The 24,350-nt window shown below is 40.4% G+C and overlaps 1 protein-coding gene across 1 annotated transcript in view; it reads left to right on the top strand.

Annotated features, from left to right (window-relative positions):
* Positions 1-725: 725 nt before the first annotated feature.
* LOC134543276 (ligand of Numb protein X 2-like) overlaps positions 726-24,350 on the top strand; it is a 92,008-nt gene continuing 68,383 nt past the window's right edge. The window contains exons 1-2 of the mRNA XM_063388186.1: positions 726-756; positions 13,277-13,756. Of these exons, the coding sequence (XP_063244256.1) occupies positions 741-756; positions 13,277-13,756 (496 nt within the window). The 5' untranslated portion in view covers positions 726-740. The remainder of the gene's footprint in view (positions 757-13,276; positions 13,757-24,350) is intronic.

Genomic DNA, 24,350 nt, shown 5'->3' with positions numbered 1-24,350 from the left:
GTTATATGCACTCACTCCGCACTGTCCGAATTTATGGTTCCCGAACATACATTTCACGCACGAAGTTATTACCGTTACACACAACCGACATAATATCACGATTGTGAGTGAAAAAGTCAGAATTTTTGTTCTCACTCACACTGGTAATTTTGAAAACGACTTTGATGTGTACGACTTGTTTGTGTACGACTTGTTTGTGTACGACTTGTTTGTGTACGACTTGTTTGTGTACGACTTGTTTGTGTACGACTTGTTTGTGTACGACGGTTGACACGAGCTCGGTCTCTAGGGAGAGAAATGTTGGGAATATGTACCGCGGACGGACTGTAGCTCCCCAGGTGCACCGCCGAAGCTCGAAACAAACAGGCCAGGCGAAACGCGTATTTTCTCTTTTTTAGTTTCTTTGTTCTCCGCAGGGAGGCGCGACTGCCGACTCACTCCGCCTCGCATATTCAGCGGCCGGCGAGCGGTCAGCGCTGCAGCTTGACCTTGACTCGGGAGAATGTTGTTGTGGCTCGGTCGGGTGTGGGTGGGCGCGGAGGTGTGGCGGGGAAGGCAAGGAGGAGGAAGAAGCCAGTGGACCAGTTTGTGCAAGCCGGCGTGGCGCTACCAGTCGCGGGCGGCCGTCGGCCGTTGTCGCGTCGTGTCGCGGGCGGAGCGTGTGTTTGGTGCGGCCATCTGAGGTGTGCTTCATCGTGTCTTCATCCCGTATCCCTTTACTCCCCCTCCCTACCGACGCAATGGCAGTTTTCAGCTGTAAGTACCAGTTGTGTGACAGATTATGAACTTGTTTTTTTATTGCGCCAGCCATTGTTTCTGAAATATCATCAGTAACACTAAAAAAAAAAAATACTACAAATCTTGACATTTTCGAAGTCATGCAGTGTGATGTCACATTGATTTTTTTTTCATCCACAGAGCTTTTTAATCGTTATTTAAAGTAATTTAAATATATCTTGTTGTGAGGTTTGTTGTCAGTTGTAAATCTGTACCTCGGATGCATAAGACACTTGCGTCCACTTTTGGGCAGAATGCACGTTTGACCATAAACTTGACCATCGTTGTTTGACGTTCTTTCTAACGGCATACATCGATATATGTCGAAAATTCACATTTTGGATAGAAAATAGCTGAAAATATAAGTGAGGTTATCTTTAGTATTCTTTAAAATGCTCTTGTGAAAAATATGGTTTTTGTGGCATAGTGCTTTATGCCTTCGAGATATAGATTTACGTGTTGGCGGTAACAAATTTTGGCGAATTTTAAGTTCGTTGCGAGTGAACTTAAAAAAATACAATATTTAGAGTACTAGAATACCTTTTAAATTGTTAATTGAAATTGCATTAACAATATTGGTACACATGCGAACATTGTACACAAATCTCGACGATGGCACATTGTACAACCCTGCCTGCGTGTTAACGTCGAAGGGCGTTCGGTCGGCGTGACAGCCAGCGTTTCGCCGCAAACCAGGATTGCTGTAACTGGCAGGACCATCGAAAAAGGATGGAAATTGCATGGGTAAAGAGGGGAGCGGGGGGTAGCTTACAAAATCGCAGTTCCCCTGCACCCTAGGGTCCTCGTTTGAATAAAAGTGTTTTATTTAATGCTTGGGTTTACCTTGAGAGGACGAAGAAATCTTTAAAAAAAATTGTGAAAGAGTCTTTCAGTACTCGCCAGAGATGTGTAACATGTAACCTCGATAACGAGCAAATTCATGTGTTCTCATGTTGCAAATACACTTATAATACGAAACTCGGACATAAAAAAATTCAACTAAGAATTTTTACAATGAATGCCGAGCGTGGTGGTGATACACGCAAATTGTATTTTCTACTACATTTCTGAACGCGAATCTCGCGTAGTTTCCGCACATGCCGCTAGAATTCGCTGCCGGAGCAGTTACGTCGACTATCGAATCATTCCATTTGCAGACTGAAATTTTAAACTATGTACTGAAATTGATTCTATAAAAGAAAAAAAAATACTAGAAAAAAATTACTAAACCCCGTCTTTGGACCTGATTTTCGACGAGGAATTTTATTAAAATACTCCCATTGTGTTAAAATTAATTACAATGTTAATACTATCGAGTTTCATTTTCGTTTGTGAACTTTGGTTCGCGCCATCCCCCATAGATGGCAGCACCGTCTGTCGCACATTTCCGTTCCTTCATTCGCATTCACGAAATTACTCAAAACCAACTGCCGTATGCCAAGAGCCAAGAAGTCACACATCAAAATTACAAGTCAATTGTTAATAGAATTCATAGGGAACCTTACAAGAAATATACGATTTGCACGACTCAACTCTTGTCTTTCACTGTTACCAGTATTACATAAGTATATTTTCCTTCGTTCCTCCATTCAAGTTAGTTCTCATTGGCCAACTTTCACGACGTCATAGTTCCCCTACTTTTTTTTTTTTTCAAGCAACGTAACAGCATTGCACGGTATCGTGTAGCGAACTTGATCCACACACTTCTGTCTGGTACCAAAGTTCTTTGAAAGTTACGTAGCACCAAGCCGGCGCCAAGACCGAAACTTTTATCGTAGCTTGCACCAAGGAGACCAAATCGGTTGTCCTTGTTGATCGCTGTGTGCTCGTTGCCAATTATTCCTAGTAATTGGGCGGCGAGTCAGCCAATGGCGTGGTCTGGCCATGAACCCACTCCGTGACTGATTGGCCGTCCACTAACCCACATAGATAACCATCCCGTGCTGAACAGGGGTGTCCATGGCTTGGGCGACGTCGCCGTCGTGTGACAAGTGACGTCCGATGTTTCTAGTCGTGTTCATTTCTGCTCACCGAGTCTGTAAATTAATCGTGTAGCAGCTGTTGTATAAGAAATTGTTTTTTTTTTTTTGACGTGACAACGTCTAATAAATCGATGAACGCCGGCTGCACGCACGAAAAAAGTCCCGTTACGCTGTGTCCCGTTACGCTCATTGTACGCTTGCGCCGCATCTATCTCTCTTCCACTCGATTGGAACAACCATCGATTTGACTTTTTCGAGACACATTAAACTTGAAACACTCCCATTCGTTTCCTACTTTTCCTATCATCGTCCTATCCTTAACAGAATAACACAGATTGAAAGAAGTTAAATAGCAAACATGTATAAAAGTTATAGCTAAAATAATCTCTTCGTTAAAGTAATAAACATATTTGAATTAATGAGTGCAAATAAAAGTAAATTTATCAATTAAATTGTAGATTTCATTTCACTCCTTCTTTGTACCCATACAAAATAGTGGTAATTCAATAAAAATGATTCAATTTTATTCATAAATGTATGCAATCATTTCATCAATGTTTTGTTATGACGTTATCACGTTAAACTAACGTCCGTAAACCGACTTTACAGACAACCATTTTTATGTTTTATTTTATTTTAGCCTGAACGCAATTTCATTAAAAATATTTTTAATTTTATTTATTAGTTTTTTTTAGTTTCCTGCGGTTTCCCGTTGATTGAAACCGCTCGAAGCAGTGGACTAGTAGGTTTTCTCGAGCCCGTTGTGCCGTATGCCGTAGTAAATTTGGGGCGACACACGTTTCTTCTTCTCTCATCCCCCCTCCCTACATCCCCCTCCGCCTTGTTTCTCCGTCCCTCTGTTTCAATTTGTGCAACACACTGTCTGTCGACTCTGTTTAATTTACATGCCCTTCATTAAGGGTACATCCTGGACGATGAAGTTGCCTCAGCGCGCAAGGGGGTGTGGAGGAGTGACCCTCTTCATCGCAACAGTTGTGTCACGGTCGCCAAACTTCTCCCCTCCCCCCTTCCCATTTTCTAAATTACCTCCTCCTAGCTCTGGTACAACGTCCTTGTAACTTTTCCCTGGGCTGTAATTTGGCAGGCCTGTTGCCTATTGTTGACCGACTGTATGATGAGCACGGAGTTGAGAATTGGCAGTAGGTGTGACGCGACCCTCGCCATATTGCAAAACCCAAACCAGTTGCCAAGAAATAGTTTGTAATACTACAAGAAAGATATTGTAACATTGTACAATACATGGCTATGGTTATTTTTGCATGTATGAAGTACATTTTTTGAGAATACTGTTTTTTTTTTTTAAATGAAAATTTGTGCGTGATTTTATATTCTGATGTTCCATTCTAGCAAAATTTTCAAACCACGTAAAAATGATATAATATTCAATAATTGGACTTCATTTTGGTTTTTATTATGCTTATTGGTGTGTTCAGTTAACATTGGAAAGCTATTCAAGGAACGGGTTACAAACAACTTTAATGCAGGTACCGCGAAAACCTTTTTTTGTAGTGATACAGGTATTTTCTTTAATTCACAAATATCGGTAATATTACATGAATATGTATGTTCCATTAAAAAAAAATACAGTGCACGCTTGACAATGGTTTAGTTAATTAAGTTTACATTTTAATTTTCGTCTATAAACACACTCTGCCGTAAAGTCATTTGAACAAGTTTCCACGACGCAGACACTAAACTTCGCCCAACGTTGCAAGTGTCATAGTCATCTGGACAAAAGTCGGCTTCATGCAGTGTCCAGAAGGTGATTGATGTGTGTGTAGTCTCACTCAGCTTCACCCGTCTTCTTGGATTGTGTGTTTGTATTTTTGCTGATCTCGTACATTTATCTATACTGTCATAAAACTGTAGAACCGTCGTGTCTGTATTTTTAAAATATTTGGCCAAAAGTGATTACGGGCGATGTAGGGTGCGTAACAGAAAACAATACTGTTTAAAAAAGGGGATTGTCTGTAAAGTCGGTTTACGGACGATAATTTTACGCGATGACGTCATACGAAAACATTGATGAAAAATTGCATACTTTTTAATTTTAAAATATTATTTACAGTTTTTGCAAATTTAATTTAAATAATTTGTTTAAATATAATCACGAACAAATATTAAAAAGGCCGCCTTATCCTGTTTGATATTATAGAAGATTTTCTCGCACGGTGGTTGGCCGGTTCTTGCACGCTCGGCTCAGGCGGAATGTGACAATTTTTCGTGCGTGCAGCCGACGTTCATCGATTTATAATACATTATCACGTCAAAAACAAAGGTTGTTGTCAAATGCATTTGTGACCAAGAGGTAAAAATTATATTGTGATTTTGACAAAATACAAGATGCGTTATTTCTCTGACAATCATTTTCATCTTTCCTTTACAGCATAAATAATTCAGATTTTTCTTTTTAATGTGTCAAACTTACATGAACTTAATTTATATGAAACTTTACAAAGTTGTGTCTAAAACTAGTGTTCTATGGTCTATCCGTATTTATGTATTCGAAATAGAGTGAATGTCCATTACACTGCAAACTGAGGATGGGGCACACTGTAGTGGACTCGCCTACCTAGTTCGGTATCCCTGATGTGGATCAGTTTTATTTGACATTTTCCTTGCAGCCAATTTTGAGAAAACAAATTGGTGAGGTTAGTTATTTACTAGTTAGTCTTGTCTCGTGTAACTTGTATCTGTAATTTCTCAAAAGTATCACCAACGGTCTGCGTATCCTTTTTGCCACTGTTCTGTCAACAGTTTAAGGGACCCGTTTAGGCGGTATGTATTTTTGTTAGTAAGGCGACGCTCGCTGGCTCAGACTTTTTGCTTAATCAGGCAATACCGCCGCAGGGTAAGCTGCAACTGTACTGTCATCATAGCCATTGCGGGCCTCGAGGTCCGAATGCAAGATCCGGGCATCGAACCGCGGGCTCGCGTTGAGTTCCAGGCCGCGGATTGCCGCCCAACTACCTCAAGTTGTGAAAATAGATATTAGGTTTTAATGATGATGTTTGGTGACCCTGAGGTGTGTGAGAGTTGAGTGGTTCGGCGGGGTTGCAGTCAGGACTCGAACCCGTGCTGTGCTGAGGGCGATTTCAGGAGCACGGTGGGAGAATGTGTGTTAGTGTGATTTGGGTTTGTGGGTTCGAATCCCAGTGGAGAAAGTTTCAACGGGCTGCATTCCCTGCGCTCTCTATTTCGGGTGTGTGTGTTGTTAGCTGGCTGTGGTTTCTATTCGTATTGGGTGAATGAACAGTTGGGTAAGTTATAGGATGGTGTAGGTTGATGGCGACTGTGATTTTTGTGGAACTTGTTCGCAACGAATGGTAGACCTGAGTGAGATGTTGTATGAGTACACTCCTCGGGGCGACATTCCAGCCCCAGACGGTCCCCAGAGAGCTCAGGCGACGCTCGCTGGTATCTCTGAAATGGCGCGCGGTCTTCCTCCGTCGCACATAAAGCAACTGTGAGATTTGAGCGGTGACCGTAACATTATATGGCACAGAATTGAAGGTAAATGTGTAATAAAAGTTCCTTAAGTGCTTTCAAGAAAGTATACCGGTTGTTTTACGCACCTTTTTAGCCATTTTAACATTTTGAAAACTTAATCCGTAACAATACTGCTTATCTGCCCTCAGCGAATTCTTAAATGCTTTTCTTAAAAAAAGATCTCACTCGGATATCTTCTAGTTTTCAAATCGCGTTGTTCTTCGTGAAGCTCTGCACACCATGTTTGTGCCCGGGTAGATGGCGCCCTTAAGGCTGGGAAATAGGTAGGTACTGATATGGTGCCACTTTTGAGATCTGTCAAAATTTGAGACAAGTTACGTGACACGGACTGTGTCAGAATATCGCACTTCCAATACCATCGAGGAAAATGTGAGCGGGCATGGGGGAAAAAAAAAAATGACCATCGCTTCAGAGCGAGTGTCTTCCTTTTTTTTTTGCTTTCTTCCCCTCTCCTTCCTTTTTTATTGTTTGAAACTCGATGCTCGTATTTGCGTGATGGACGGTGATCCTGCACGATGATCATCTCGCGTCATGAATGTTGGTGGGAACCCTTTCTCTCTCCCTCACTCCTTCTCTCCTTCTCCCTCACTTCTCTCCTTCTCCCTTCCCCCTTCCCATTTCCCATAGCCACTCCGGTTTCCCGTCGAGTCTCATCATTTTGTCAGTCTCGCCAAGCAAGCCAATCGATTACAATCTAGAAGAGGAAATCGCCTGCGAAATTTTTTTTGGCGGCCTAGGAGCATACATCAAATTTTTTTTAGAGTTATACTTCTTTAGGCGCGTTATGAAAATATGGCGAGAATGAATTATTTTTTTACGATGCGCGCGCAGCATGTGAAAAAAATTGGTCCGTATGAAGAAGGTCTACGTACAAATATAAATTATATAAGTGCTTCTTAATCATATGCTTTAGTGATCGATATTGAATAATGATCATTATAATTAAAAAAAATACATTTATTTTGAATATCGGTGATATAAATAATTGTGCCTATAAACATTTACAAATGTATTTTCAAGTTCATCATTGGGAGCGCTAAATTTAGTTTGCATTCCTATAGTGAACTAGTTCGCTCTTTCAGTTCGTTAGTTTTATCATTTAAAAATGTTTAATCACCTCTTTAAATATACATTGATATTTGGAAAAGAGTTAAAAACATTATAATATTATTAATTTAAATGAAAAAATATAAATATTTAATTTTTTGTAAAATATAAATATTTTTTTTAAATAAAATATAAATATCTATTTTTATAATAATATAAATATTTAATTTTTTAATAAAATTAAGCACATAGTTTATTTTAAAATGAACTAATATATTTTAACAAGATATAACTTGAGAGAGGAAAAACGAATCAGTCAACTGGACAAGTAAGTATATAATAACTAAGAGCAGAGAATGTGTAGGAGAGGCTCAGGAGTGGAGCGTTCAGTGGCATTTTTGCATTATACTGCACTTGCATACTTGAGAACTCACTCACTTGCGCACTCGTATACGTAGGCTATCGCGTACTTGCACAAATTCTTATATCTCTTATCTAGAAGTGTCACTAATAACGTACATGGCTGTCATGCACTCACATACGGTTTTTTAGTTGTTAAATATGGACCTTAGTTGTAAACTTATAATTGAATTATATTGTAAATTTAGTAAGCTTTCGTATAAAATGTATCTTATTGAAGGACAACTTAAATAGTTACGTGACTGAAAATACAGAGCAGCAAAGAGATTCCCCATAATTTATAACGTGTTCTGTACTGTGTCCCGATGTTAAGTGTACATGCCATTTTGTTTCGCTGAAGCTACTGTAACAGGGGTGGCTTCTCTGGATATGTTGAAAGTATGGCTCTTTTCCAAATTAGTAGAGGTTCAACCTGTAAACTTTATTTGGCAACAGAATAAAGCCCCTCCCCATTGGAATTTCTTTGAACGAGAGTGGTTGAACATCGAAGTCCCTGACCGCTGGATTGGTCGTATTGGTCGAGACGACACAGATATTTTTTTCGCTGCCTCCACTTTCACCTGACGTAATGCCATTCGATTCTTTTTTTCCCTTTGGGGCTTTATAAAATATCGTGTCTACGTTCCGCCGCTGATTTGTTTAATGACTGGCCAAAGTTGAGACCCAGTTAAAGAGGCTATTTCTTTCATTACTCAGGACGTGTTAACTAAAGTGTGGGAATAATATGACTAGGTTGAATGTGTGCCATATAACTAATGATGAATATATTGAACATTTGTAAGAAAAACTAGATTAGGTTACCTTAAATTTGATGTATGATTTGTTGTAAACATTATAAATTAAATGGTTATAGTATACCATTGAGACTGGCTGGGACATTTTAATATGGGCATTCTGTAGAATGAAATGAAAGTATGAGTTATAGTAAAAAAAATGTGTTAAGGTTAAATAATTTAAATTATTAACCAACTTTGTATTAACATTTGTAAAGCATCTTGTGTGAACTCAGGGTAAAGTTTTTTCCTCAACCACGGGCATTGAACATATCTTTTAGAATCCATCAGCAAATTAAAAATAGAATTTTCCAACCTTTTTATTTTTCTTTTCCTCCATCCCTTCCCATGAAAGAAAAAAATTCTTAGACAGTTTCCTCCATTTATTTACCAAACGCTTCATCGCGTGACCAAAAACCCATCCATCTAGAACATTTTTCAACCTTCCAGCACAATGTCGTGAAAAATTGATGGCATTCTTTAATTGTGGCTGGTCTGTGCGACGCCGTGTAAATATAAACGAGACGCCGGCAAAGCTTTTGATTTTTCTTGGGAGCAGAGTATAAATCTGGTCAAAATGACATTACAATTTTTTTTGTATGACGAACAAACAAATGGCGAAATTGTGTGCAGTGTGTATTTATAATTGCAATGGGAGGGAGAGAGAGAAGGCATTTCTTCATATTTCCGACGGTTTTGAGGCTGGGGATAAATGTGAATTTAGCAGAAGAAAATTATCTTAGGTTAAGTCTGCTGATTTTGATAATTTTAAATAATATAAATTTTGTCGCGGTTGACACTCCTGGTGTCACACCACCACAAGTTAGACACCCGTCTGGGAACAGCCTTCAACACTCCAATCTTGTTTATATTTTTTAAGTTATTATTTTGCACGCTGCTCCAAAAAACGAGTGCCCCAAAATTCATAAATAAATTATTCAAAAGGTTTTTAGAAAAGGAAGAGATCAGATTAATAGTACTTAAAATGAAAAGAACATAATTACTCGAAATGTGAAAAACTTTAATGAGACCATTTGCGCATGAGCATGGTAAGGAATTTAAGTTACGACCAAATATCAAAAAAATTACAATTATATCTAAAACCATTTGCCCTATAAAGTTATAGAGGCTTTTAATATAGCCACGTTTTAATATATACCAATAAATAATAAATACTGCAATAAACGCATAAATAAATTCAGACATTGATACAAAAACCGTTCTAAATATATATATATATATATATATATATATATATATATATATATATGTATAAATAATAAATTACAATACTATTCAAGTAAAAGTTAGTAAAAATTAATGTCTCTCTAAAACATCTTGATTACACCCGGGTGAATTTATTTTACGGCGCTTCATGGTATGCTTGATGGAAGGTTCGGTAAAAATGAGTACGAGGACGCAACATACACTCGACGTGGGAATTAGGGTCTTTTGGCAAAAAACATTTTTAAATTGTTCACTGTTATGGTGGGCAAAGTTTATATCAACGCCCCGGGGTTACAGGGGCAAAAGTTCGGAGCCGGAATCACTTACTTGGATTAAACGTTGTATGTCGCATCCCACCCCGGACCTCCTGGCCCGGAGTTTAGCCGGCTGTACTTTAGCACACATGCTAAATGCTTCACTAACGAAAAAAGTAGCGTAGACTCTTCATCCTCTTGGCAGCACCCGCCACAATCTAAGTATTTGCCGAAGTTCAATATACGTCAGCTGATTTATGTTAAAAAATATTCACGAGTCCCCGCCGGCCCAATACTACGAGCCATCACCCGCGCTCGTCACGCCCGAAGCGCATACACGGCCACCACGGCGATCAGCTGACGACTCCCTCATACAGCTCATTCCGTCCCTCTTGACGTATTTTCCCCCACCACCTTATTGCCTTGGAACAGTCCATTTCAATCTTCACGGGGGGGAGCGTCGTACACCGTATTATGATTCAAAGTCCAAAACGATATAATTAAATATCAAGAAACTAAACCATTTAAAAAAACATAATATAAAAACATATTTAAAAATAAGATTAACAAAACTTATAAAAGACCAATACTTATAAAAAAGGAAAAAGGGCAAATACTAAAACTAAAATTACGTCACAGCCATAATTCAACATTAATTAAAATAAATATAAAATCAAATGGCCATGCCACCTATGGCCACAATTTCACTACACAATAATGTACTATGGTAAATTTTCGTAAGTGGAGTGTTTTTTTTTAAATCCAAGAAGAGAGATCTTTTCGAAGCACCTGCATCATTGCTTGAGATTCTGAAAGTATTTACTGTTGCCTGCCAAACTCATCGCAATACTCAAAGCATACATTCAAACTCTCTTTTAGTCATCCAGCTAGACTTGTTGACAACAGGAATCACGTGTTGCGAATCGGCCATGCCAACAGTTGGAAGAACAAGTATGTTTACCAGTTCATTGTTCACCATTTAAAACTTACTGGCCTTGATACGTATATTTTTTGCTAACCAATCATACGTTTACATTCGCGTATTCTGTGACCGTGTCCTAACTGTGATACGATTGTCACTGAACTCGCACACAAATATTTTTTTTCCCCATGTCATTATTTTCATTTAAGGGCTAGTTCTAACATTTTAACTCGATACCTTTCTTTCTAAACACTCTCCACACCCACATACATTACAAACTATGTTCTGTTTTGATGTCCCTCAATAATACGCCGTTTGTGATGCTTCGAGATTACGATGTCGCTATAAGCGACAAAGTCGCAGCGACTTGTTTCCCCTGTGTTTCTTTCACGTCGCTGGTGGCGGCTTGTCACAGGGACAACATATCGCTACTCTCCCACACACCACTAGATGGAATAGCGTTACCCCCGGAGCTGCAAAGCGTGTTTCAGAGTTATCCCCTCCCCCCCCCCCCCCTTCTCAATGGTGGGTCATACCACCGTGGGAAACTGACGAGGCTCGAACAAGCGGTGGTAGTTTCTGCACTGGGGGGGGGGGGGGGGGCGGTGAAAGGAGGAGGGGAAGTTGGCGAACATGGCGGTGCCACTGAGTGACGTACCCTGCCGTGGTGTCGTCCACCACATCGACCTACAGTGCATGTCGCAAGGTCGATACTATTAAAAAAAAAAAATAGTGCGTGGAGTCCCTCCGCACGGAAGAAGTGAAACTTCGTAATGTGGAAATGAAAATAGGAAGGGGTAGAAATTGATTTTTAGTGTAATAATATTGTTTCTTTAAGACAAACTTTATTAACATTGCTTGCAATTCACAATTGATCGCATATTTTAATTATCATTTTCGAGTGGAGAAATATCCAAATCTATAACATTTACAATGGGATTATGATAACTAAAGTAAGACACGAAATGTTTGAGTTCTATTTTTTCAATATTTCTTGCAAAAACTGCATCAATGGTTGTTCCCCCTTTTGGTTTTCACGACGCTCACACTGTTTACTTCGCCGCATAGCAAGAATACCACGCGCATGTGCTTGGGCTCTACCGACTCACTCTCTTTCTCTCTCCTACTTTCTACCTTTGTGTATCTTTATTTCTCTCTCTCTCCCTCTTGCGTTGGAATATTGGACGCTACTCGTTGCTAACGCTCGCGCATGCGTTCGAGTGCCACGCATTCACTCTCGCTCTGTCTCTTTCTATTCCCCCTCCCCAGGAGCGTTGAACGTTTAACGCAACCTTGTTGGAAGTCGCATTAGAAGTTTCACTTCAATAAAATAAAATGTGAGCGACTATTTCAGCACTCGCCAGTGACGTGTAGCATCCAAGCTCTGTAACTAGTAAATTTCATGTGTTCCCGTGTTGAATATAAACTTACAATACGAAACTTTGGACCCGAAATTGAACGTAGAGTTGTTTAAATTTATTCCGAGCTTGATAAATATACGAAAATATGATTTTCAACTACATTTCTTGACGCGAATCACACGTAGTTTCCTCACCTGCCGCTAGAATTCGTTGCCGGAGCAGCTACATTGACTATCGAATCTTTAGATTTGCAGAACGAAATTTTGAACTGTATAATGAAACAGCTTCTATAAAAGCGGTAAAAAAAAAAACTTAAAAATTATTAAACCCCGTCTTTGGACCTGATTATCGACAACGAATAGAGAGTGATACTTATAGCTAGAAACATCGTGGTCATATGTCAACATAATAATAAAAAAAATCAAATCGTTAAGCCCAACACGTCCGAAAACGTCATCGGTATGCACATGTCGCACGTATCTATCCACGAGTAACGGGATGATGTATGGTTCTTGTCACATGATTGTAATGCAAGCCTCCGGTTTATTGCATGCATATCATGCTTATGATACCGGCGCGATGTTTATGGCGTGAATAACGTGAATACTATATAAGCGACATCAATGTTTTATTGTATAGTAGCCACGGTTGCTATACAAACACAAAGTTATGGGTGTCATGGAAACATATTGGTGTCTGAGATATATAGTATGCGTGTCATAAAGTTTTCATGTAAGGGTGCCATGGATACACTATTGTATAGTGTCACGGATATATCTTAATATGTTGCCATGGATTCATATTGGTATCTTGGATACATTATAGTATGTCAATGCATTATGGTGTGGGTGTAATGGATACATTTGTGTGTCTTGGATATATTATGTTATGGTGTCTCGGATATATTATGGTATGGTGTGATGGATAAGTATGCGTGTCTTGTACGGTGTGAATGCATGGTGGACACGCGGCCTGTGCGCAGGTGATTTGCTGCTGGAGGTGAACGGGCGGGCGCCCGCCTCCCGCCGCCACGCCGCCTCCCTGCTGGGCGATGGCGCGGACCGCGTGCAGCTGCGCCTGCGCCGCCCCCAGCGGCTGAGCGCCGCCCCCGCCGCCGCCGCCGACATGGGCTCCAACGTGAGCCGCCACCACTCGGCCGGCAAGGGGCTGTCGGGCCGCCGCACCCAGTCCAGCGGCAACCTGTGCAACGGCCACAAGGTGCTGGTGGCGGCGGCGTGCGTGGCGGGCGAGCGCGGCAAGAAGCTGTGCGGCTCGCTGCCCAACCACCTGGACAACAACAACGACGAGTTCCCGCCGCCCGCCGCCGCCGGCGAGGCCCTGGAGCTGCGGCTGCACCCGCTGCCCGACCAGGGCTACGCCTCGGAGCGCTCCCCCGACGAGGAGCGGCCGCCCCCGCCCCCGCCCCCGCTGCTGCTGCCCGACTACCCCTTCATCACGGCCGGTGAGTTGGCGCGCATCTGCCAGTTTCTCTCTGTTTGTCGGGGTTTCGGGAGTGCTTTAGGGGCAAGCATCAGGGTTCCCTAGCCCTTTGTGACGTGATGACGTAGTGAGCGACGCTCCGGTTACCAGCCTGGACAGCTGGGAGAGGTTGGGTCAGCGTGAGGCGGGAGATCGGGGCAGGCGCCAGAAGTGATGACAACTCCAGAGGGCTAAGGGAGCATCCAACTTGCTGGTGAGCTGAGTGGAGTAGGGGGCCGGAGGTGGTGCATAAGCTGAGATGGGTAGCCTCAGTATCTTTGCATAGCCAAAAGCTCTAACGCTCTTCCTGGTTGCGTATGCGGCGTTTCCGCATCCATGCCCATAGGGGCCCCAGGGCGGTAGGGCCTCACGGCTAAGAGCGCTGGGTCAAGAAAGAAAAGGGGGGGAAACCCTATTTGTGACGTTGTTTGTCGGTGGCAATTGCATATTAGTAGGGGCATGCATATTTCGCGAAAAGATTCCGAGACCACCTGAAAGTCAAAAACACTGTAACGTCGTCTTGTGTTTCGTGATTGGGTGAGTTTTCTTTCACTGTACATGTCGATTGTTACAACACCAATCACAGGCTTTTAGTGCGGAAGCAAAACGGCGAGCTGAGTGGCTCTGTCAAATAAGGGCTACGACTTTTCGCACAGACGGCCGCCAATCACAAGGAACACGACGGTGGGTGGTACGGGTATACCTTGTTGCAGTCTAATCGGCGTTCAGAGTTTTTCGCGAAAAATGCCTGCCCCTACATATTAGGGTTTCGGGAGGAACGTATTCCCTCACAGACACACATGCCTGCCTACAGAAGTAGCCTTAGACGTCGTGACTTCTCACACAGTAACATATACTGTTTTCACTGAAATTTTGCAATTTTTTTTTTTCCTTATTCGGCGTGGGGGGTTTATAAAATTACCACCCCCCCCCCCCCCCCAACACACACACACACACATACACCTGCGTTTGCAACTATGATCGTTTTTCTACTTCATATTTTTTTTACTAACTGCAAGTACACGCTTCGCTGATTTTTTTAAAAATCGTTATTTAGAATACTATTTTTTTTGTATGAATTGCATGTGTTAAAACTTTTCTTTTCTAGCCTAATATTCTTTTCCATTTTTTTTAACTTTCACATAAAAGTTTTACCTACTTAATAAACACACATTCTTACACCATGCTAAATTATTTTAAAAGAAATCGGATTATTCATAAATTATTTAGAGTACTTCAGCATATACAATATTTTTAGACATTAATTCTCGTGTGGTATTAGTATATACTGGTTTTCTCCGCGACTTGATCTAGATAAGGCAACATATAATTGTCCTTGAGAAAAACAGTATTCTATTCCGACATACTTAAAAGTTTGTGCCTGCGGTTTATTTATAGTGACTGCAAACGATACCTTCACAGGAAATTGTAACCTTTTAAAACTAAATGGTAAATCTTAGGGTATCGTCGGAATGCGAGGTATTAGTACCGTTTGCCCAACTGCTGGCCAAGTCAAAACTATAGCTACTATGACATTGTTTCTAAGAAATTTCACTTGAATTCTGGTTCCGTTACGTAACTTTGGTGGTCTAAGGTTAAGTAATAGATACAATAATTGGAATGCCAGAATTTAATTTCAACGAATGTGGGGGTAGCCCACGTGGATTCAATGAATTTTAAAATTCTTGAGGGTTAATATACAGCGTCTTCTTGATCCATGACTGTAAAATTGAACTCACAAATCCATTTATATATATATTTTTTCATGAATATTGGCCACGTCCGGATACACTTTAGAGATGAATTATTCAGTGTTGGTCTCGATCTCACCATGGTCTTATCGTCTTATGGGAATGCTGTTGTTTGATTCAGGTATTTTCCCGTCACCAATCAAAAGGAACTTTATTGAGAAATATGTGATTCCTCCACCTCACGCCTCATTTTGGTATTCAGCTTCAAGGATTAAACAGACTTCCACCATACGGAGGATTTAAAGCAAGATTTAATAATATCTGCTCTAATTCCCCTAACTATTGCAGGCAATGTTTGTTTGAAGTAACCAGAAAACATCAAAGTAATTCCACCCATAACTTTATTTGAGCTTCTTATGTGTCTGCGAGTTTATCTAAGGCATCCATGTGAGCTCTGTGTGTCATAGTGCAACTCATCCATATTATTAGGCTTGCATCTTGCAAGACCTTGCCAAACTAGCCATTTTTACGGATAGAGCACACACTGTCTCTTACAAGTGTTGCTGTAAGGGATAGTTTAAAAAGTGAAATGAGCCGTCCTTTATCCTGCCAATAGTGGGGCAGCAAAACCTGATGACGCAATGGCTATTTTCCCCTGTGACCTAACTTTCGCTAATATTAAATTGGTCACAAGCGAGTACCACCTGGAACATTCTAGAAAAAAAAGTTTTGCCTTCGTCAGCGAAAACCTTTTTTAAATCAGAATTATAAGCGAAATTTGATCATTTACTATTTTGGGTTCATATTAGAAATATGTTTATTTAATTCATTTAAATCATACGGTATCCGAAAAACTTCTAGAGGGTCCATATTATATATTAGTATTATTGCGAATCGGTGCCGGTCCGGAATCTGCAATTGTTTCTCGCATATCTCAAGAATTTTATCCTCTGTCAATGTGAGCTCTTCATTGTATATTTTATCCTTGCATTCCATTAGTGGGTCATGATATTCGTTTCGAACTCTCTTTAATATGTCCTCGCACAAATTATTACAATTTCCCCCCCATAATTTGGCTCAGATTGATCGCTGGATAATTTGTAACCAGCTTTCTTCGTAAAATTGAGGTGAAGATTTTTAACAATGTATTTTGTTGTCCATACTTGAGGTTTTTCTATGATAACTAGTTTAAACCATCAATGGCGCGTGTCCGTGAAACTAAATTAAAATAGATCGGATATTTCGTTTCATTTGTGAAATTCGAAAGGCCACTAAACTGTTGAACATGGTCACCTTTAATTTACAAAGAACGCTGGTTATAAATTAATATGTAATCTTTGTAAATTTAACGGACAGTCTTCACTTTTTACACTATTCAAAAAAATATGCTTGGTACATTAGCAAAACATTCAAAATTAGTTAAGTATACAGTAAAAACACTCTTATTTTGTGCACATGTGTGTTTGCCTTTGTTTGGAACGAAATATACAGGTTTTTGAAATTAAGAAATCTTAGTTTATTTGAGTTAACTTAAATTATTATTCGTTGATAAAATCGTCAACTCACTGTAATTTCTAACAGAGTAGCAGCAGGTTCCCACTATCTTCTCCTGTGCATGTCGTGATTGGTGCGGTTGTTCCAGGAGCGATTAACCAACCCTTCGCTCTACAGAGGAATGCCGTTCTCGTTTAGAAATACGGGCAGCTGCAATGCAATATTTGTTAAGGATGAATTGCGTCTTTTTTTTTTCCGGGTGCTGCGCTTTCTCTCTTAAACAAACACCTCCCCTTGCGCGTTAGGCCACTCTGTGAGTGGGCCTCTCTCGTGTTGCGTGCTGACCTCGCCTCGTTAATTACGGCCCCTCCGCCGTTACGTATTTATACGGAATTGCTTTCCGCTGCCGTCCCCATTTTCGCATGCCATCCCCCACCCCAAATCCACCACCTACCTTCTCCCTCCCCCCCCCCCCCCCACCGTGACTCTAAACCCCGTGGTCCACCAGCCCGCAAAAGGGCATAAACATTCGTGTGAAACGGCTTCCATTCGATCCCAATCCTTCCCAACGAGAAACCCGATTCATTGTCCTGGAATCAGACAACCGTACAGTCCGTGCTCATGCGTCTTCGTTTTTCTTCTATTGTACGTTACGTTAAGTGTGTTGTACAAACGACGTCTCAATTTTGATTTTTATTTTCTTTTTGATGTGTAAACATCTTTGCTTTTGGTATGCGACATTTTGTAGGGGAAATATCGTGGCTGGAATGGTAGTATTTTGAAACTGAAATGTGTAACCATAGTGCTGCCATCTGTGGCGGATGGCGAGAACTAGAGTTCGTAGAAAAAAAATGGGGAACTTTATAGTATTAACTTTTTATTGAATTTTTAACAACTGGGCAGTATTTTTTTTAAATTTATATTCGAATATCAGGTTTAAAGCCGGGGTTCAGTATTTTTTTCGAGTCTTTTTCGTTTTATATCGGAGCCGTTTCATTATATAGTTTGAAATTTCGCTCTGCAAATAGAATGATTCGAAGTCTACGTAGCTGCTCCGGCAGCGAATTCTAGTATCGGGTATAAATAATACGTAATTTGTGTAAAGTAGGTACTGAAATACTCGTGAAACATTTTAAACATTCCAAAACCGGTAAAACTGTGTAATTTTTTGCTATTTTTTTAAAAAATTCCGGCCGTGAAGTGGCACGAGTGAACTGTGGGCTTATGATATGTTGGTAACTGTTAGGCGTCTCGACTCCAGTTCAATGAATATTGTTTTATTTCCTCTCCCGACGACAGTTCTAGGGCGGTGTGAAAATGGGGGGGGGGGGGGGGGGGGCGAAGTGAAATTGCTCTACTCCATTCCCGTCGTCATTGTACCTTCTTGTTTTTCTCCCTAGATTTACGAATCAGGTAACCCACTTGGAATGCAGAAGGATTAAGCGACCGGAAGAGTACATTTTCTTTTACTACCGGGCCGATTTAGTGACGTCATCAACTAGTTTCTTGTTTGGCTTCTTTCGGGAACGAAAATTACTCTGACTGTACGTTTTGTTACTAGGGTCGAGTCTTAAAGCTGTTCCATTATGAATTTAGAACAAGCATAAACAAAAATAATACTCCCATCCAAAAAGTACTTCCTTATTGGATTAAAATGTTTGTGTTCCTTTCACAACGGTTAAACAACTAACACCGCCTTCAGAATGGCTTCTTATACATGATTAATCACTAGAATGACCACCACTTTACATGGCTATTCCTTATATCATTTAGAGAGAAATGTGTGTGATAAATTTGGGCAACTCTCCCATTATCTACGTAGTAATTTGACAAGGTATAAATGCCTTAGAATGCCATACAATGGCGGACAATGCGTACATGGATGTATGGAGAACTTGTGTATCGAAGGACAGCACAAAGTATTACGCACGCCGCTACAGTAATCAGACATTCATGTGAAGTCAGGTAGAGTATGACGCGTTGTACAGGAGCGTGCGGCTAAATGTGTAGAATTAGACGGAAATATTTCTACATATTTTGTAAGCATGTTGCACGCAATTGTGAATCCGACCTTCTGAACAATACGGTTTGATAATACATCGCTGTATTTACCCCTAAACGGGTTATGATATACGTGATTTTTCTAATGTTTCAATTTGCGCTCAGAATATTTATGTGACTACTTAGCTCCAAATTATGTAAGGAATACGTCCTGTGAAAGGCGGTAACTCATCCTGGATAATCTTGTATTTTCTTTTTGATATTTTCACTCAATTACAAACATACATATTTATTGGAAAATATTTTAGGTTTTTATCTTTGTCTCGTAAATAAGAATCTTAATGAGTTTTAGGCCTATGTTTTTGTTAAACTTTTTTATAAACATTAGTTGTTGTAATGTGTCAACATCTTAGCTCTCGGTATATAGAATTTAGTAGGAGTAAGTTCTTGAAAATGGAACGGAAGTCTATGAACGGAAATGACACAAAGATGGCGGACCCACGTGTAGCAACATAAACCCGTATGTACATATTTTAGTATAAAAATATGGTACATGCCAAATGTATTGGTTTGCCAAATGAAACTTAATTATAGTGAAACTACCCTGGAATATATTTGGTTAGCTAAAATAGTCATAGTAAAGGAAATCCCAATTTTTTAAAAAAGTATGAAAGATCGCATTAAACTGATAATAATACGTAATCTCCCCTTTATAATGGTTAATAGTCCAGGTAATAGTCCTGGTAAGACAAGTCATTTGACGCACAAGTCATTTGACGCACAAATCATTTGACACACAAGTCATTTGACACACAAGTCATTTGACACACAAGTCATAGTCATTTGACACACAAGTCATAGTCATTTGACACACAAGTCATAGTCATTTGACACACAAGTCATAGTCATTTGACACACAGTTCCGACTAATCAGTCCACCGTTCTTGCACACACACGCACACAGCAGTTCCGACTCTTTTAAGTTCCTACTATCTGTTCGGACTGATCGTGTGTGAGGGCCTTAAGGGGGAAGGGGGAGGTGTTAACTTCTGCGACATCTCCGAGAACCAAGTCGGGGTGTCGGGAAGTGAGGGGTTGGTGATACGAGTCCGCCGGGTGATGCGGGGGGGGGGGGGGGGGAGGAGATAGCGCTCGCAATGAATCGCGAAACTTTGATCACGACCCCACTCGAAGTTTTACGGTCCTTGGAGAATTTTTTTTTTCTTCACCATCGCGGACAGAAAAATTTCTTCTTCGCTACCTTTTTTTGAGCGCCGAGCGGCGGGGATAGAATTACCGGCAGTTTTTCAAGAACGAAAGAGTTGCTCGGAGACCGTTGAGAAGAGTCGTCGATGACCGGTGATCCGCACACGCGTCGTGCTCATGTCGTGGCGAGGGTTGTGCTTTCGATCCGAACTCCCCGACTTGACGCGAATTTCACGAGCACAGAGTTGGATACTAAACCCACCCGCGAGTAAAATAAATATATAAAACCAGAGTGTCCAAAAGTTCACGGGAAAAAAATGTAACGAAAGAAATACTATCAATGTTAAGTCATGAAACTTTAAATTTCCAGCAGCTTTTGTGTTAGCATTTATTAAATTTTATGACACGTCTCTTTAAGTTTTTATGTCGCACATTAAACTTTTATAATTGGAGACTGCCTACTGAAATCATGTAAAAAAAATCTCCGAAAATATTTTAGTTTTCTAACTTAAAAATTGGATTTTTACTGCAAATAGTAAATCTATTTTATATTATGTTAAATTATGCATACCCATGTATGTATGTATGTATGAAAAATTACACTTCAAAATAAAGCTGTAAATCTTTTTGAAGTTATACTTTTTAAGGCACATTGTGGAAAAATGATAGTTAATTTTTACGATGCGCGCGCACCATGCAACAAAATTTTCATAGGAAGATGGCGGTCCCGCGTGTGTGGAACATAAACCCATCTAAAGTCACTTTCATAAGTGACGGACGACGACCGAGGACGACGACCAAATATAGTTCCTGCACACCATCACATCACTAATAAATAGACTGGTGAAAGCGTAAACATTTAATAATAATTGTAGGCAGATGGGTTTTTTGAAATGTATATTCCCGCGAGAGAGAAATCTGACAATAAAACTAGTTTTAAATTTCGGTAACTATTCTACAATTTACGATAATTTCGAAAATCAAAGAAAAAATAATTCCCGGGTGTCCCATCGTTTGACCATAAAGCCGAGTGAAATCGGGGGAAAAAAAAACTGAATTTATTACTTATTACCACCCGCCTTAATTTTCTCTAATACATTGAAGATGTAATTACTATAGCGCAAAGGACGTGACGTAAACAAGATTATATTTCTAACCAATCACGTTCGACACCTATGTGACGTCGATTCGCGGCACGACGTTACCGCTGACACGAGTGTCAGAATGTTGTTTTCGAAAGATGGTTAAACTGGTGCGATGATAATACTACTATTAATAATGTAATTTTAAAGCTGTGGTTACACAATTTATCTTCGAAAATCCTTGAAATCAGTTCACGCAATGTGAGTTCCTTAATGCATGTTAGATTCCCAATTAAACATTTTCATCTCAAACATGTCAGTAAAAAAGCTAAAAACATTGATGGCTGATTGGTTGGCAAATACTGGCAAAGGAACATTTAATTCATAGGCTTTTTTTTTTTTGCGCAGGTGAAAACTTAATGTTGTCAATTACGCGTTATTTCGCTGTCGCAACGTGGTGTCCTTTTTCTTTATAGTGATTCTAGCATTACGTGGAGAGTAGCATCAAAGAAAAAAATATATTGTGAGGCGTACAGGAGAATGATAATAGAGACAGAGAGAGAGCGCGCGTCGTCGATCGAGGGGGTCGCCTTTTTGTAACTCGACGACTCCAGACGACGGGTCCAGACATGGGAGGATCTCGCGACGGCTGAGACCCTGACAACCTTAATTTACCCGCGGGGTTGCAGTCCGACGAGGGGGGAGGGATGTTTCCTGTATTCGCTGCGCGAACAAGCTCGCCGAGGAAAAATCGTTTAAGCGCCACCCGCGCGATGCCTACCGGAACCAACTTTTCTTCCATATATTCTCCACAATATTCCGATCTTGAATACTATTTTTTTTTTCTCGCATTGATTAATATATATGCTACAAACATATTCTTTTAAAATTTCTGCAGTGACGAGAGCCTTGCAGGTAATTTAAAATCGGTACTCATAAAAATATGGTAGAAACTGATTTTATTACTATACAAATAGATTAATTATGCTCATTAATTAATTTCAGTAATTTTATTTCATACTTTTCCTTATTTTTTACGCAGGACCCTGAAATGTTGAAATTGGGACTTGATAACTAATCTGAACAAAAAAAGTATGCAACGCGTATATTAAATTTTTTAACAAATATTACGTAAATCAGAAATGATGAATAATGTGCCATGTAAAAGATTAAATTTTTGGTTAAACTTAGAGTTATTGTGATAAGACACGAATGTAGTAGGCCACTAATGGGAAACCTTTTTCATTTTTCGCAACCAAAATAAATATAATTATTTATTAAATAATTAAATGTAATTATTATTTAATTATATTGTATATTACTATAATTAATTAATATAATTTATCCGATCATTTTTTTTCTGGAATAAATCGAAAGCATGCTACTAGGGTAGCATGGGAATTATTTTTCGAAAGATTGTTCAGAGAAAAATTTTCTACAGAATTGTATTTCTTTTATTTCTCGGTCAGAACACCTTGTACAACGAAGTAAGCTTTTGGCATCTGAAACAACAAAAACACCTCAGTTACACTCTTGAAAAAGCACGTTTAGTACAGCATTTTCAAAGATCGTTTTGAAGAAAGACCTGTGTGCGAGTCAGCTGCAGAGGTGAATATGCGTTTAGTGAAGGCATAGGCTTATAGGTTAACCTCATAAGAATAAAAGTAAGAGTGAATCAAATTTGACTTAGCATCTCATTAACATCGGGGTCTTTAGCACTTTCGTTTGTTTTTTTTGGGGAGGGGTGTGTGTTTGTGTGTAAATTTATTTTTGTTAAAAGAGAAAAAATAAGAGATATTACGCAGTTTTTTTGATTACAAGTTTACTGAAGCTTTGCACATCGTTTGGCGTAATCGCCACTGGCTTAGACTGAGAATAAAACCTGCAGGGAGTCCGTCGCGGTATCAAGTGCAAGGCAGCGGACTGTGTCGCAAGGGCAGCCGGCGACAGTCCGGGACAGCGAGCCGCGGAAACTGCGAGAGACACCGCCTACGGCGCACTCTGCTCGAGTTTTGAATTGAGAGAGGGACCAGGCCACTGCAGATTGTTCCGACCTACGGCCGGCATTATCACGGTCCCTCCCACATGCCCTAACATGGTAGAGTGGGAAAAATTCCAGTTCGTTTATACATTCCAGAGCTATGAATTAAACAGAACTCCTAGGGAGCTTCGGCAATGACCAGCGGCTAGGGCCACCAACCCAGCATAGTCTAAGCTTTGAATATATATACTGTATAGAAGTCGCGAGTGGATAGGATTTACTCTACGTTTTTCAGGAGCGTATGATGAGCAGCTTGGGAACTTCACCGCTGCAGGGCGCTGCCGTAACGCCCTGTATCGTCTTAGGTTGTTATTTATACGTTAGAGCGCAGCACTGTCGCCCGCTGTCATTCCCCGCACCCCTATCATTCACTGCAGCTCAAGGTTGTTCAACAGGAGGGGGAAGGGGTGTTTGAAGAGTTCGACAATTGTCCGCTAGGGACCACCACAAGTCGATGCCCTAGAGATGGTGGCGTTTGCGGCGGTGAATTAACCAACAACCTCAAACCGTATTAGAAATTTTAACCTGGGCTGGCGACTTCTATACAGTATATATATTCAAAGGTCTAAGTCACCGCCTTAGCCCCCGTACCTCGCTCAGCTGACCAGGCAGTTGTCTATGTCCTGGGCCCTGAGACTTATCAGTTCACTACATGGGGCCTGCGTCCCAGGACGTCCGCCCGCCGCCCTCGCCCCGAGGTTGGCGAGCCTGGCGCTGGGCGGGCCAGAACAAGATGGCCGCCGAGCATCGAACCCTGGACGGTGACCGCCGTTTGCGGCTCGCTGTGTCTCCGCCGGCCGGTGTTTCAAGACGGCACGGATAGGACGTCAATTTTTAACGAGATTTACTCTTCCAATTACTGTAGTTCCCATTATAGTCATGTCAATTGCTTAATAAAACGAAATGTGATACATGTAAAACGAGTGACTCTTATAAATCATATATAATATTACTAAAATCTCTTTATCTCTTACTTTAATTAACCTCACAAATATATATGTAAAAACTTCCCCCAATTTCATTCCTAACCCATTTCAAACTAAAGTGTATCTGCAGGAGAGG

The sequence above is a fragment of the Bacillus rossius genome, assembly GCF_032445375.1.
Source record: "Bacillus rossius redtenbacheri isolate Brsri chromosome 9 unlocalized genomic scaffold, Brsri_v3 Brsri_v3_scf9_2, whole genome shotgun sequence".
In the NCBI taxonomy this organism is placed as follows: domain Eukaryota; kingdom Metazoa; phylum Arthropoda; class Insecta; order Phasmatodea; family Bacillidae; genus Bacillus; species Bacillus rossius.
Note: the sequence above shows the minus strand (reverse complement) of the source record. Positions and strands in the feature narration are given on the sequence as shown.